This window comes from Littorina saxatilis, linkage group LG2 (assembly GCF_037325665.1).
Source record: "Littorina saxatilis isolate snail1 linkage group LG2, US_GU_Lsax_2.0, whole genome shotgun sequence".
NCBI lineage: Eukaryota > Metazoa > Mollusca > Gastropoda > Littorinimorpha > Littorinidae > Littorina > Littorina saxatilis.
Window position 1 is genome coordinate 49,166,981 of NC_090246.1, and position 16,638 is coordinate 49,183,618.

General features: G+C 41.1%; 1 protein-coding gene across 1 annotated transcript in view; it reads right to left on the bottom strand.

Moving 5' to 3' along the window:
* Positions 1–8,489: 8,489 nt before the first annotated feature.
* Positions 8,490–16,638, bottom strand: part of LOC138959133 (small ribosomal subunit protein eS24-like) — a 434,279-nt gene continuing 426,130 nt past the window's right edge. The window contains exon 5 of the mRNA XM_070330497.1: positions 8,490–8,500. Within this exon, the coding sequence (XP_070186598.1) occupies positions 8,498–8,500 (3 nt within the window). The 3' untranslated portion in view covers positions 8,490–8,497. The remainder of the gene's footprint in view (positions 8,501–16,638) is intronic.

Genomic DNA, 16,638 nt, shown 5'->3' on the forward strand with positions numbered 1-16,638 from the left:
TGTCCCATCTTTGTACCTGCGTACATTGCATGTCCTACTCTGAGATTTGGTGAGAGAGGAGTAGGAGAGAGAGAGAGAGGAGTAGGAGAGAGAAAGAGAGAGAGAGAGGAGTAGGAGAGAGAAAGAGAGAGGAGTGGGAGAGAGAAAGAGGGAGATAAAACACCCAGGGAGGAGTGAGAGGAAGAGAGAGCGCAGGAGTGGGGTTTCACCTACTAAGGGACGTAATTCGAATCAAGGGAAACCATTTCTGCTGAGCCTTCCAAGGGTTTGTATCGCAAGTGAGTTTATCCGAACAAGTACTGCAGGCATAGATCAACATGACAATTCTGCTATCGTTTGGCACCCGAAGAGTCAAAAGTCAATGTAATTCTTGATGTTTTTTCTTGAAACGTCTAAACCTAGGCCTTTTTCCTCTTTTTTGGACCACCTTCTAGTCTTATCTCTGGCTATGGATGCGCTGAATTCGTGGCCGTCGCCACCCAAGCAGTGACAATTCTCCCACTAATTGTCGCCGGCGCGGATGTCACTTCGAAGGACCACAGAGGAATAAGGAAAATAGTTTTTATCTCTGCGTGGAGGACCTGTCTTTGGTCAGCTGTCAGTTGACCTGAAGATCCCACACTGACTTTGGACCCGCCAAGCTTGACATTTCATCCGGGGTGGCCATTAAAGGTACCTGGACCTTCCTTCTTGCGACTGCGATCATGTTTACCGCCCAGATCTGTCTGGGTTTGTACACAGGATGAAAGTATCATCAAACTTAAAGGCACGGTCCATCCCGTGTACACATTTTGGGTCACCGTCTCAGGTCTGTCTGGGTTTGTACACAGGATGAAAGTATCATCAAACTTAAAGGCACGGTCCATCCCGTGTACACATTTTGGGTCACCATCTCAGGTCTGTCTGGGTTTGTACACAGGATGAAAGTATCATCAAACTTAAAGGCACGGTCCATCCCGTGTACACATTTTGGGTCACCATCTCAGGTCTGTATGGGTTTGTACACAGGATGACAGTATCATCAAACTTAAAGGCACAGTCCATCCCGTGTAAACATTTTGGGTCACCATCTCAGGTCTGTCTGGGTTTGTACACAGGATGAAAGTATCATCAAACTTAAAGGCACGGTCCATCCCGTGTACACATTTTGGGTCACCATCTCAGGTCTGTCTGGGTTTGTACACAGGATGAAAGTATCATCAAACTTAAAGGCACGGTCCATCCCGTGTACACATTTTGGGTCACCATCTCAGGTCTGTCTGGGTTTGTACACAGGATGAAAGTATCATCAAACTTAAAGGCACAGTCCATCCCGTCACATTTTGGGTCACGATCTCAGACCTGTCCTCCGCTTGGTCACACAACCAAATCAACTGCCTAGCTGCTCTCTGCACAGGGTGGCCACATTTATTTTTATTTTATTTTTTAAATGACACTTTTGTCAATGTGCTAAACTCACTCAGAAAGAAAATGCCATTCTTCACAGAATGTACCCACGCTGTGGTTTATATGGTATTTATTATCCAAGATAATCAAGTCCAAGTGAAAAGGTGCTTTTATTCCCCTTGGACAGATCTGTGACAATAAACACGATCGAGTGCAGGGGACGTACAGTGCCTTTAATTCCCAGTCGAAAACGGTTTTGTCCTCGTACACAAGATGTGTCTGTCCGATCTTTCCCACCTACTATAAACCTCACTCAGTCCCTCCCCATCCCAACCCCCAGCGTCAATTGGAGGTCTGTAATGTATACTTACAAAAGTATTTTGCCATGATGATGAGATGACAATTTGTGGCAACAAAGTTTGTGTAGGGTTTGTGGCATTCCTCGGTCCATTGTGCGAGCAGCGACCGTCACGGCTTGAAATGCTGGCCTGACGGAGGACGCTACATACCCGGAAGTTGACACGGGTATGCTACCCTTGTGGTCATGGTGTGATGACCATTTAAAATGGACGTGAGGGGGAGATAGACAGGAGCGAGGGGGTGGGGGGGTGGTTAGTGTGTGTGTTTGTGTTTGTGTGTGTGTGTGTGAGAGACAATATAAGACGACATTCAAAATGGAAAATTGTCTTCGACAAATCTAAACTTGACTGTCTAAATTCATTCAAGTACATGTCTATGGTGGCTGCAGTTAGCTTTAGTTTGCCAGGGTGCGTATATTTCTACGTCTCTGGAACAAGTAAAGGGGGGTACTGTTATGCCAAAGAGCGTATCTATGTTTCTCTCTTTTTTTTCTGTTGAACGTTAAATGTCACAGTCCATGATGCCAATGTTAGTGACCAGTGAAGCGTGCCTACCAATTCACCAAGAGCTGTTCTTGCGGTTGATGCGGAAACGAGTGCGTGAAAGACAACGATCAATACGGTCATTGGATTTGTGTCGTTATCTTCGATCTTAATTCATAGAACACAATGACCTTGTGGTGGGCAGATTAGACATGCACGCACGGGCACTCAGCCGTGTAAGCTGTTGACTTTCGTGTGGATGGCGGGGATCTTCAGGGGAGTCAATACTATACACTCTGTAGCCATACAAGGAACGATTTTTTTTTCTTGCTTTAAGGAAACAAGTTTTCGTCAATTGATTTTTGCAGAAAGTTCTCGCTTTTTTACAGCGTCTTTCCTTTCCAAAAGAGCAATAAAAAATAAAACGTTAAAAATAACTGAACAAACGAACAAACATCAGCTACCAGGACTTACAAAGGCATAGGCTCCTACCATGGGCATAGTCTGATACATTTTCAAGTCATGTCATGTCAAATTTCTAGCCAAGTGTTTATTTGAACAAAAGAACAAGTTATTAAAACTCATTTCCTATGTAATCAAAATTACATTTTACAAAAGTTGTTCCACTGAGTGTAATGTTCTCTTATCTAACACATCAGGGATTTATGCGAGGTGCTTTATAAAACTGTCGGACAGTATTTGAATCATTCTGCAGCTTTGAAAAGTTCAATTCTCTGGCCGTACGCTGAGAGTGAAGTCACATAATGTTCGAGTTCTTTGTTTTGATTAATTATGGTAGCTAGAAATGATATGAAAAAGTCTGGTGTGTCCGCACCAACGCCTAACTCCATGAAGTTTTTAAAAATGTGAAGCCTAAAATGTATAGAAAATTTAGCTGAAAATAATAGTCTTTGATTTTATGACAGTTGATTTTTGGCCGTCCAATATTTTTAAACTTCTATAACCCACCTAAATAAATAAATAGATCCCTGCGCCTTGAGTCCGAGTCTGGAGATACACGCGCGATAAGACTTCATATAACATAAGTGCTGACTGTTCGATCGAGTCCTGGAGTTCTAAACAGCTAGGTGGCAGAAAGAACAGATCAAGGACGAGACAGTTTGTAGTAAAACGTTACAAGACTGTATTATTTTCATTTGTTACGAGACTTCCTCCTAAAGAGGGCTTAGCTATTGCGACGGAGAATAAATTCTTTGCGATTAGCATAAATCGGACGTACACAACAGTGAAGTGGCGGATTTTTTTTCGGCAAATACCTTTGATTCGGGTAAACCTTTTTTTTTGTATGTGTTGAGAGACTATTATAAGAGTAATTCCGTCCAAGCTATTTAAAAGAAAGGCAGTATTTAATTTGCTTGTCGAAACTTGTTGTTCCATGCAGATCCAAGTCTTAGAATGCCGTCAGATTAACAGTTTCAAGAGCCCTTTATAAACGTACATGCCTATAATAAGTAGTGATTTTGTTTTGCCAATGGTCTTCTTGTTGTTCCTTGTGTTGCTCCTGTGGTCCTTGCTGATGTTCTCCCCACCCCTTTGCCCCCATCCACTACTTTTCTGCATCCTATACCACCATGCTTCATCTGCTATTCAGGACTCTCTGTTTTAAAGCTTCCAGTGTATGTTCCGAGCTATGTGGCTCCCAGGATTGTCGGATATATGACCTTGTGTGTCCGGAATAATATCTCCCTCTGTCTGTTTCTCTGTCTATCTCTATTTCTCTGTCTGTCTCTGTCTGTTTGTCTCCATGTCTGTCTGTCTGATTCTCTCTCTCTCTCTCTCTCTCTCCTCTCTCTCTCTCTCTCTCTCTCTCTCTCTTTCCCTATCCCTCTCCCTCTCCCTCTCACTCTCTCTCTCTCTCTCTCTCTCTCTCTCTCTCTCTCTCTCTCTCTCTCTCGTGTCACCTCGAAGTAGGCCTTGCACATAACTGAATTGGTTTTGGACACAATCCCATAACCATAACTCTCTCCGCGCACACACACACACACACACACACACACACACACACACACACACACACACACACACACACACACACACACACACACACACACACTATCTCCCATACTTTCGTGGTTTCTCCCTTCTTTTCTTCCATTCTTTCTCCTTCTCTACGACCCAATTGTCCGTTCCAGTACGACTAGCGGATCATTTCCAGTCTTGGGTTGTTGCAATAAAAGGAACCGGTCACTGACTAGAAGGACTGCAATAAAAAGCAAAAGAACCAGAGCCCCCTTCATAAAACGCTGGCATTTAGCTTTGCCGAACGGAGGGGCCACTATAAACCATTTTTATCACGAGCCATCGATATGTTAGACAAGAACGTCCTTCTTCGAATAGACGCGCATGCTATGGACGCAGACGCACACATGCACGCACACACACACACATGCAAGCACGCACGCACGCATGCACACACACGCATGGTTTGACGCACACACTCATGCATGCTTACACGCGCAACACTCACGTATGCATACGCACTCTCGCGCATGCGTGCTCGCACACACGCACGCTCATACACACACACACACACACACACACACACACATACGGACGAGGAGCACCTTAGGTACCGGTCATACGCAGACGGATCTGTGTGACTTCTGTACGTACGAAATCCACATTAGGTACCGTTTGGCTATACACAGTGTGTAACCCGTACGGACGAAGGCGTTAAGTACCTGTTTCCTATACACACTGATGGTTGTGTATAGTGTCAGTAAAGTGTGAATAGGTGAGGATGGAACTTTAACCGTCGATCCCTTTACATGTATAACCTCAATTAATATGTTGCATGTTTTGCTTTTGATTTGTATGTTCCTTACTTTGTCATTTTGTTGTTTATGTTTATTTGCTTGTTTGCTTACTTGTCGATTGTTTGCTGGTTCGTTCGTTTACTTTGTTTATTTGTCATGTTGCTTTACTTGTTTATCATTTATTAGACATTTGTATTAGAAGTAAGGACCGGTTGTAAGAAAAGGCGCCACCTTAAACCTCTATCCTTGAAAAATAAAGTTCCATCATCATCATTATCATCTCTCTCTCTCTCTCTCTCTCTCTCTCTCTCTCTCTCTCTCTCTCTCTCTCTCTCTCTCTCTCTCTCTTTTTTTTATACATTTAGTCAAGTTTTGTCTGTGCCGGTGTGCGTGCGCGTGTGTAGAGCGATTCAGAGTAAACTACTGGACCGATCTTTATGAAATTTGACATGAGAGTTCCTGGGTATGATATCCCCGGATTTTTTTTTCTTTTTTTCGATAAATGTCTTTGATGACGTCATATCCGGCTTTTTGTAAAAGTTGAAGCGGCACTGTCACACCCTCATTTTTGAATCAAATTGATTGAAATTTTGGCCAAGCAATCTTCGACAAAGGTCGGACTTCGGTTTTGTATTTAAGCTTGGTGGCTTAAAAATGTATTAATGACTTTGGTCATTACAAATCTGAAAATTGTAAATAATTGTTTTTTTTATAAAACGATCCAAATTTACGTTCATCTTATTCTTCATTATTTTCTGATTCCAAAAACATATAAATATGTTATATTCGGATTAAAAACAAGCTCTCAAAATTAAAAATATAAAAAATTCTGATCAAAATCAAATTTCCGAAATCGATTAAAAAACAATTTCAATCTTATTCCTTGTCGGTTCCTGATTCCAAAAACATATAGATATGATATGTTTGGATTAAAAACACGCTCAGAAAGTTAAAACGAAGAGAGGTACAGAAAAGCGTGCTATGCAGCACAGCGAAACCATCACCGCGCTAAACAGTCTCGTCAGTTTCACTGGGTTTTGCGCGAGCGGCGGACTACGGTCACTGTGAAAAAATGCAGTGCGTTCAGTTTCATTCTGTGAGTTCCACAGCTTGACTAAAATGTAGTAATTTCGCCTTACGCGACTTGTTTTTTTGGGGTTTTTTTAAATTGGAGAAAACCGGTTTCTTTTTTTGTTGGTTTTTTTTGTGTGGTTTGCATGGTTGTTTATACAAAAAGCAATTGAGGAGCCATAGATGGTTACTTTTTTTTCTCCTTTTTTTTCTTTTTTTGTTTTTCTTATTCTCGTCCATCCGCTCCCTCCCACCCCCCTCATAATATTCACAAACGTCATATATCACTTCACCTCATCTCGACTTATACATTACTCACAATCTTCTAATGTACAGTTTATTTTCCAATAATGATACTATTCAAATCGTATCTATCACCATACTAATATTTACTAATACACATTTTTGCAATCAAAATAATGTGATTAAGTACCTTATTATTTTGGCATATATTACTAGGTTGATAACCAAACAAGACATCGTGTTCTGAGAGGTGCACATTTGATCCTGTATTTCTAAAAATATAATGGACAACATTTTCCCAAAAGCTCGTCAACTTCTCACATTGACAAAAAAAGTGTTCAACATAATCAATGTGTTTACAAAATGTACATAATTTTGTTTCTCTAATTTTCATTTTATTTAATAATATATTCGTGGGATAAATATTATGTAATATTTTTCATTGTAACAATCGCAATCTTTCTTCTTTTGTACATTTGCTTGCTAACAGCCAATGACTGTGATCTAGTTTAACCTGATATTTATGTAACCAAAATGTAGCAGCGCAAGGCTCGCTCGCTTTAGACTGGACTATCAGCATGCGAATCTTTCTCGCGGAGGGGTTAATGATCACAGGGTTCCGTGTGTCAAGGTCATTATTGTGTTCGCCTGCTCGCGGGCTGGCTGTGTTTTTGCGAAGTGCAAGCGCTCGCACAGCAGTCTTCACTGCGCGGTACTCAAAAAATCTAGAGGGACTGTATCCTTTCTTTGTGCACAGCTGGTTAAAAGGAATCATATCTCCGTTAACCCAAATATCTTTCACCATATCTAAATGCGCTTCTATCCATTTTTTTTAAATATAAGCTTTTATTTTTATAAACCACTTTTATATTGTTCCACAAACATTGATCGCCAAAGCGATCTTCTCTCTCATAAATCAATGCTTTATTATGGATTCATTTTAAGAGAACTTCTGTCTAAAAGTTTGATCGAATGCATTCAGTACCTTGGTTTTAGTAGTGTTGTGGCTTTAAAACAAAGTAAATTTCTTCCCAATACCTGATAAAGACTTAACGGAATCGTTGTCCACGGTTCATGTTTTTGTTGTTGAAGTTTTGCTGCCCATGTCAGTAAAAAAGAAGTCTGCATATCGTGGACGTTTATCATGTTAATACCACCTTCTTCCACCACATTACACAATACATTTCGTTTAACTTTTTCAAAGGCTTTTGTATTTGAATACTTCCTTTTCCAGAGAAACCTGAACAAAGTAGTATTCAACTTATCGAGAACTTTAACAGGGGCAAGAAGCGCCTGCATAACGTAAACAAATTGTGAAACTAAGAAGGACTTAATAATACATAATTTGCCGCTTATACTTAAATTTCTTCTTGACCATCTGCAAATGATTTGTTCAACTTTTTCAAGTCTTTTTGGACCAATTTTCCATAATTTCAGAGGCCGGGATGTCATTTTTAAAACTGACTAATTCCCATGATTTTAACCTGGGTATTCCATTTAATATCGCAATATTTCTCCTGACAGTTTTTACGCGATCCCTACCACATTGCTTCCGTTTCACTTTTATTTAATTTTAAGCGAGATATATTGGAAAAATCATCAATAATTTTCAAAACCGTTTCCATGTCGTTTTTATCTTGAAGTAAAACAGTTATGTCATCGGCGTACATAGCCAGTTTCAAGATACGCGATGTTTGTTCTGCAAAACCTACATCTGGTAAGGCAAATCCTTTAATATTGGGGTGACTTCGGATTTGTATTGCTAATAATTCTACACTTATTTCTTCCGAAATCCAACCCATATAATTTATGCAGCTCGTGGTGTTTGTCATTAAACCAATATGTAATGCTATTTGAGACCGTGGAAGAGCCAGGTTGGTTATTGCCCTTTTAACTTCTCCCATTTAACAAATTTTTCGCCAAAACCAAATTTTTTAAAGGACCAGACCACATAGTCTTTTGAGATGGAATCGTAGGCTCGGGCGTAGTCAAGGGCAAGTAATATACCTGCTTGATTTCTTTCATTAGCGTAATTAATGACATCATCAATTAATCTAATCAAGTTACTTGCCTTTCTTCCCTTAATACATCCTGTCTGATCTTCTGACACGAGGTCAGAAATAACACGAGATACGCGCTGCGATAAACATGTTGCCAGCATTTTATAATCTGTATTGGTTACAGATATAGGGTTTCCAATTCTTAAGGCTATCTCTCGGCAAATCTTTATCCTTATGGATCAACGTGATAACTGCTCTTTTCTGAGTATCTGACAATTCACCGACTCTAAATGCACTTTGAAGGGAATTAACCACCATCATTTTTACTTTAGGCCAACATTTTTTCATGAAACTTGTAGTCAATCCGTCTAAACCTGGTGACGAACCATTTTTTAATAAAGACAGCGCCCTGCCGATTTCTAACACGGTAAAATCAGTTTCCAAACCATATTTTCGTTCGTCATTTAACTGAGGAATATTTAAATTAAGAACTTTACTCTCAGCATCCTCCTCAACAAAATTCCCATTTTTATCAAACACGTTATTGTAAAATCTCACTTGCTCCTGTAAAATTCCTTTTTGCGTCGTTATTGAGAGCCATTTTCATCTATTAATCTGTCCATAAATTTTCAATCAGCTTTCACTTTTTCCATATTTAAAAAATATAATATCACTTCACATGCACAATTCTATATACATGTATAAGTTACAGCTCCGTCCATCCATGGTATAGCGTGATATTTTGTCGATACTGGGTCAATGAATATGATGACGTCACTCGAGGCTCTGCCGAGAGTGATGTCATTATATTCTTTCACCCCGTCGAGACAAAATATCACGCGATACCATGGATGGACGGAGCTGTAACGTATATATATGGCATGACCAAAGTAAAGAGAATTTGTCATGGGATGTGGAAACAAATCATTGGAAATTCACCATGGGCAATCAACCCAAGCCTAGAAGTTGTAGAACTATATTTTGTTTCAGTCTTGGCACGGCCAGTTTTGTCCAGTTCCGGAAAAGACATCATGAATTCATTCACCCTGCCGAGACGAAAAAAAACAATTCCATGGATGAAAACGTATAAGCTTATATCCCGTGACGCATCAAAGCTAAATTTTGTTTTGAAATGTCTTCACAACGTACAGATAACTTATAACGACATAATCGCCTTCACAAGACAGGAAAAACGCACACTTTGTTTTTCGTCTGCTACAAATCTAGTCTTGTTGGTTGACGGAGAGAATAAAGCTTCAAGCGTACCTTCATCAACAGGAATAAATGCTCAATCCGCTGTCAGTTCGCAACTGAACCTTGTTTTTCTTCTTTAACATTTTGGTTAACATTGAAACGGCAATCCAAAAGAGTGTTTCAGCTGTTTCAAGACACAGGCTTAGCTCCTTCTTTTGAGTTGCTTTTCAGTCTAAAATGACACCGGAAGCGAACAAATTGTCGCGTATACTGTCGTCACAAAAAGACGTCATGACAAAGTTACACGCAAAGCGAAAGAGACTTTGACGTCATTTACTTTTGTTTGGAATTTTCCGTCTGTTCCTAGCTTGTCAGTGAAGACCTGACGTGAGTAAGCTTACCCTTTGCAGCTGTGAAATAATCAGTCTTGTGTCTCGGTCGTGTAGGTACAGAGTTTGCTTCTGCAATCATTGTGTTCGTGTTGATGACGGCTTCATAAGATTTCCATTTTCTTGTTTCTGCGGCTGCGCAAGTTATTTTGCCTAGGTCATGGCCGAACTTTAGGCCTACGGAGAAATATCGCTGGATATTTTCTCCCTGGATTAACAGAGACAAAGAAGGGAAGTCATGCTGTATAACATATTACAACCAAACACAATAGCAAATAAGCAAAAATAACTCAGAACATGGTTTGAAAGGGTAGCTTTATTGGTCTTTTTTTCGAACGAATGTAAGGATCACTATATCCCGCCAAACCGCAACACGGTGGCCTAGTGGTAAGGCGTCCGCCCAGTGAGCGGGAGGTCGTGGGTTCGAACCCCGGCCGGGTCTTACCTAAGACTTTAAAATTGGCAATCTAGTGGCTGCTCCGCCTGGCGTCTGGCATTATGGGGTTAGTGCTAGGACTGGTTGGTCCGGTGTCAGAATAATGTGACTGGGTGAGACATGAAGCCTGTGCTGCGACTTCTGTCTTGTGTGTGGCGCACGTTAAATGTCAAAGCAGCACCGCCCTGATATGGCCCTTCGTGGTCGGCTGGGCGTTAAGCAAACAAACAAACAAACAAACAAAATATATCTCGCCAACTAGAGTTATTACGGCTTGTTGATTTTGCCAATACAAAAGTCATTTTTTCTCACTTCATTGGTGCAAACAGTGTAATATTGTGTTGTAAATTCTATTGTTATGCGATTGTTGTTATATTTGTAAGCATAAGAGAGAGAGAGAGAGAGAGAGAGAGAGAGAGAGAGAGAGAGAGAGAGAGAGAGAGAGAGAGAGAGAGAGAGAGAGAGAGAGAGAGAGAGATTTTTCACTCCATCAAAGTATCTCCTTTTGAATGCTAAATATAAGTCAGGGAATACGTCTAAAAATGGCCTCCAAATTCCAGGAAATATGTATATTACCTGGATATTTTAGGGAATATATATATATATATATTCATTGAGTGAAACAGGGAATACGTATAAATCAAATCTCTTATATTATTAAAAGCTGCATCAAAAGGTGTGCAACATTGATATCGGGACTACACAAAATAGAATGTTTATATAATGGGTGGTGGTGGATAATGCTGTCTGGATTAAAATATAAAAAGAGGTAAACAGGTGGCGAACTGTTAAGTTTCACTGACGGTTTAGTCTTCAGTGACAATGCAAATAACAAATCAGAGGTGATTCTTGCTAAACATCAAGCTTTTATTTATTCGTATGAATTTAGCAATGAAAAACGGATTGACAATTAAGGGTAAAGAGAGAGGGGGGGAGAAAGAAGGAGGGGGAGAGAGAGGGAGGGGGGAGAGAGGGAGGGGGGGGAGAGAGGAACGGGGGAAGAGAGGCAGGGCGAGAGAGAGGGATGCGTGGGGCTGGCGGTGGGGGTTGGGGGGGGGGGGGGGCGTGGAGAGGAGCAGCTAGTCGTAGAGCGGTTCGACTCGCGCAGTGGCTATACATTACACGGTTCGCGTGCCATCAATTAGCACGTCGTCAAGCAGATAACCCGCTGAGAAACCTACTGGAGAGCTAGAGAGACAGCTGGACGCATTCCTTGTTTATGGTCAGCAGATTAATGTACTGCCACACTGAGATTGAAGTCGCAGAGGGTTACATCGGACTGGGTGGCCGAGTGGTAACGCAGTTGCGCTCGGAAGCGAGAGGTTGCGAGTTCGACCCTGGGTCAGGGCGTTAGCAATTTTCTCCACCCTTTCCTAACCTAGGTGGTGGGTTCAAGTGCTAGTCTTTCGGATGAGACGAAAAACCGAGGTCCCTTCGTGTACACTACATTGGGGTGTGCACGTTAAAGATCCCACGATTGACAAAAGGGTCTTTCCTGGCAAAATTGTATAGGCATAGATAAAAATGTCCACCAAAATACCCGTGTGACTTGGAATAATAGGCCGTGAAAAGTAGGATATGCGCCGAAATGGCTGCGATCTGCTGGCCGATGTGAATGCGTGATGTATTGTGTAATAAAAATTCCATCTCACACGGCATAAATAAATCCCTGCGCCTTGAATATGTGCGCGATATAAATTGCATAAAATAAAAAATAAAATAAATAAATCCCTGCGCTTAGAACTGTACCCACGGAATACGCGCGATATAAGCCTCATATTGATTGATTGATTGACATCCTCATATAGTCACAGTATACTGACACCAGTCCTAGCATGATAGAGCGGCTGTCACTATAGGTGTCTCTCTTTGTGTGTCTGTATCATATTACTTGTGATTAAAACAAAAAATGCCTGATAGGAAACAAATAGAAAAAAATGTTATGACAGAGATTCCCCTAATATTTCCGAATGTCATTTCTACAATGACGCTTTGAATAACGTCTTGATAAAAGTTGGTTGACGTGAAATGTGGCTTGAAAAAAAAGAGCATTAAAACCTTTAACGTAATGCAACAAGCAGAGAATGCAGAGAATATGGAATATTAGCTGTCATAGGGGTACGATACCAGTTAATCACGTTTAACCGAATGTTTGGAGATTCGAGAGTGGAGGGTGTCATTATTGAAGAGAGAGAGAGATGGAGAGAGAGGAGAGTTGGGAAAAGAGAGAGTGTGTGTAAGAAGGTGAGAGACAGAGGGCGATGGGGAGAGGTTGAGTGATCATATGAGGGGTGTTGTCAATATTAGAAAGATAGAGGGGGAGAGAAGGAGAGAGAGATGGGAGGGTGAAGAAAGAGAGAGAGTGTGTAAGATGCCTCCATAAGAGATGTAGCCTAGAATAAAAGCAATGTCCCTCGATGCATGTATTATTTCTCTTAACGAGTATAAAATAAGTTATGTAAGTCATTTTTCGTAGGCCTAATATGAAAACAATAATGTTGAAGTCTGAATCCAGTATCATTATTTTGAACTGTTTCGGTCTATACATGTAGTCTGCTTAAAGCAGAACGCTTCCGTGTAGCATAAATATATATCTTTCATGTTCTCTTGGGACGGGCCAGGGAATGTGTTACAAACTAACGCTTGCTTATTAGCAAGCCCAGTCAGTTCTGTACGCGAGTAGTGAAACATGATAGCGGTCAGTGGATCAGTTACCAACATTCCTACTGACATCTGGTAGTGATTTAGTCTTGATGGTGATCGGTGCTTTCCTTCGTTAGCCACTGGACTTGTCAGTTACATTTTGACGATTATCTGAGCGACCCCTTTTACAGAAAATTCAAATAGCAACCGAACCCATTCATGGAAGATCATATAGGATGTACATTAGGTCCCTAATCACGAAGACGGTCACCTAGAAACTCGCTCAAATATGTGATTTTTCTTGATACATTGTTAACTAATCTAAAAGATTGGAGTTTTCCTAACAATACACACACACACAACGTATTCGTTTTGGTAACAAAAATAATGATATGGCATGTATCAATAGCCGGCATGTGATAAAGGGGTAACAAAATAATAATTAACAAGTGACCATAAGGATCCTAATACTTTCCGTTTATCATCTCGTGCTGTGGTTGTTGTTTTATTATTTAAAGTCTTCTTCATCGAAATGATAAGACATCTCGGGCTGATTGGTCCTGATATGGCTCAAAAGAGTCGGCTGGACCGAAAGCAAATATCAAGTAAAGTATCTGGGGCTGATAGAACATATAGACCCCAACGGGTGTAAAGTGAGCATATAATAAAACCCTTCCTGGCCGGATAATATGGTACCTAGGGTCACCAAAGTTCAGAGCTTCTCGGCATCGACTCCGATGAGCATGCTTCCGAATAGTGGTGTCACCAGTTTTATCAGTTTTGGAGAAAAGTGGGTGCAAACGAAAACATTTAAACCATGCCTGACGGGATAATGTTGGCACTAGGATCATCAAACTACAGAGCAAATCAATATCAATCACCACAAACTGGGGCCTTAATTTCGGAGAAAATAACTGTGTCCTTACTGGAGACAATTGAGTTTGTTTGTTTGTTTGCTTAACGCCCAGCCGACCACGAAGGGCCATATCAGGGCGGTGCTGCTTTGACATAGAACGTGCGCCACACACAAGACAGAAGTCGCAGCACAGGCTTCATGTCTCACCCAGTCACATTATTTTGACACCGGACCAACCAATCCTAGCACTAACCCCATAATGCCAGACGCCAGGCGGAGCAGCCACTAGATTGCCAATTTTAAAGTCTTAGGTATGACCCGGCCGGGGTTTGAACCCACGACCTCCCGATCACGGGGCGGACGCCTTACCACTAGGCCAACCGTGCCGGTTAGACAATTGAGTACATGTATACGAAATAGCATTTCCTGACGGGATAATTTTGAGTGACACCAGGGTCATCGATCCGCAGGACATAATTATGAGCGTTTATTCCCATGGACCTCGAGCTCATAGCCAAAATGAGTTTCAATAGCTTTACCTATTTGGGAGAAATGAGTACATATATATATGTTAGTCATATTGAGAACAGACACAAGTCAAACGGGATAATTGCACTATGATCAACAAACTACTTTGTTTGAATGCAAATGTGTTGTTTGTCCCCCAGAGGGTGGACGTTTGCGTTTGTTCCGGTCAGTCTATATGTCACACAAGTCACTAAAATATCACTCACGCGAACTGTCAAGACGCAAAATAGATAAGTTGGTAAATTGCTCTCCTAACGTGACAAAACGAAAGTGTCTGAGGCAGGAGATCGAATTCCATTGGCGTCGTTAATTTAAAAAAAAAGCTCACTGGGTGACGCAGGGGTTTGTCGGACCTGTTCTTCTTAGGGGTTGGGGAGGGGGGAGGTGTTGCGTTGTTGTTGTTGTTTTTTGGGGGAGAAGAACATTGCAGTTATGATAAAAAAAAAATTCTGTCAATATTTGTCCCGCGCTAATCTGTGTGAAATCGCTTACCGTTGCCAATCATAATTCATATATTAATACAGGTACTGGTAGCCTCAGTCACACGAAATTGCTAATTTCTGTGGTACTGGGCAACTTTCACGTTATTCCTTTTGCATGGGCATAGTGGAGGCCACCTCAATCAGGACTGGCTGGGACTAATGTGTTTATTTTTTTTAATTAAGTGGGTTTATTTGAACATTAAATATTTTTACCTACCGCCGGATGCCCTTAGGCACCCCTGAAGCTCGACATGCAGCCGTCCGGGATAAAACTGCCCGAGAATCCAATAAACACTTTAGACAACACAGTATCATGTCAAATCAAGTTCACTCTCAAACCTATCAAGTTATTATTGTTGTTACTTATTGGAATGGCAAACGGAACATCCATTGCCTATGGTTTTTGTAATGTCATAGCTGTATTTCTCCCTGAAACTTTTGCAAATTATTAGTAGGCCAGTTGGTTAGGACACTCTTGCTTCATCACGTTCTAATCACGCACGTTCGAATCCACGCGGTGTCACTTTTTTTTCTCCTTTTCCCCTACGCTACATTACTTTTCAGGGAATGTGTGCTGTTCATTGTTATTTTATTTTACTGATACGTTTTTTATAATTTAATTCGTCATCCAGCGGGGACGTTTGCGATTGTTCCATTCCGTAAGTATGTATGTATGTCACAATATAGGAACTGCGATAAATCCTGAACGGCTAAGTATTTTTCAACCAAACTTTGTAGGTAGATGTAGACACACGATAGCCTATTGCGTGCAACATTTATATTGGATAGGTCAAAGGTCAAGGTCATTACGGGGCCCGATGGTCAAAATACATAATCAGCCATGTCTCCCAAAGTTCTGGGAATATTTCAATGAAACTTTTTTTCATTACATACTCTGAGGACGGGTCTACAAAATAGCAGTTAAAAATTACATAATCACAGCAAAAATGTTTTTCTCAGAAAATCGAGTTGAATTTTTTCTTCTTTTTTCCCCCCTTAAGTTGAAGGGACTAATGTGCTGCGTCTTCATGTTTAATTTCATTTAAAAAAAATGGTTGGCTGGTTCCAAAGTTATAAGGGTTTTAACCATCATATTTGTGGTAATCATATGACTGATAGTTATAAGGCTTCGCTGATCAGGGGAGCTAATCTACTCCACTGAATCACCATCGCTTTGAAGCTATGAATACAATAATAAATCAGTCATGATTCAGACAAGATAAGTCGACCATTGCAACAATAATAGCAATTGATAATGGTATGGATTCGCATAGACACTTTAATATCCACACCATCAGTGATTAATGAAAATCATAAAACATTTGTTACATCCCGTGAGGAGCACGAGTATTGCTAGTGATAATAATAATAAACATTTAGAATCCGAATACTTCCTAATGCAAAGAGCCCTAGTCGTTTACATAAACCGAAGATGGGGAGGTAGAACTTTTCTCTCCCTTCTTCAATGCTAGCGTTCTTGGCCAGGGCACGGTAACTTGATACCAACACGAAAAGGAACGCTGAAACCATGGTCCTGTGGCGCCGCTAACCCGTAACCGGTGGTCAGCATCTGAGTTACAGTGCTAGCTCGGCGAAGCCACGGCGAAAGGGCTACGGCTGTAACCCGATAACGGCACAGGCTGATAACAAGTTCACGCTGATATCAATGGCCTTGCTGCATCGCCAACTACCCTTCTGAGGCTCGGGCACCCCGCTGCACCAGCCTCTCCTTTCACCTCTACTTCTGGTGGCCCAATCGGAGGTTCCTCTGCTAGCCACCGATGCTCTGGT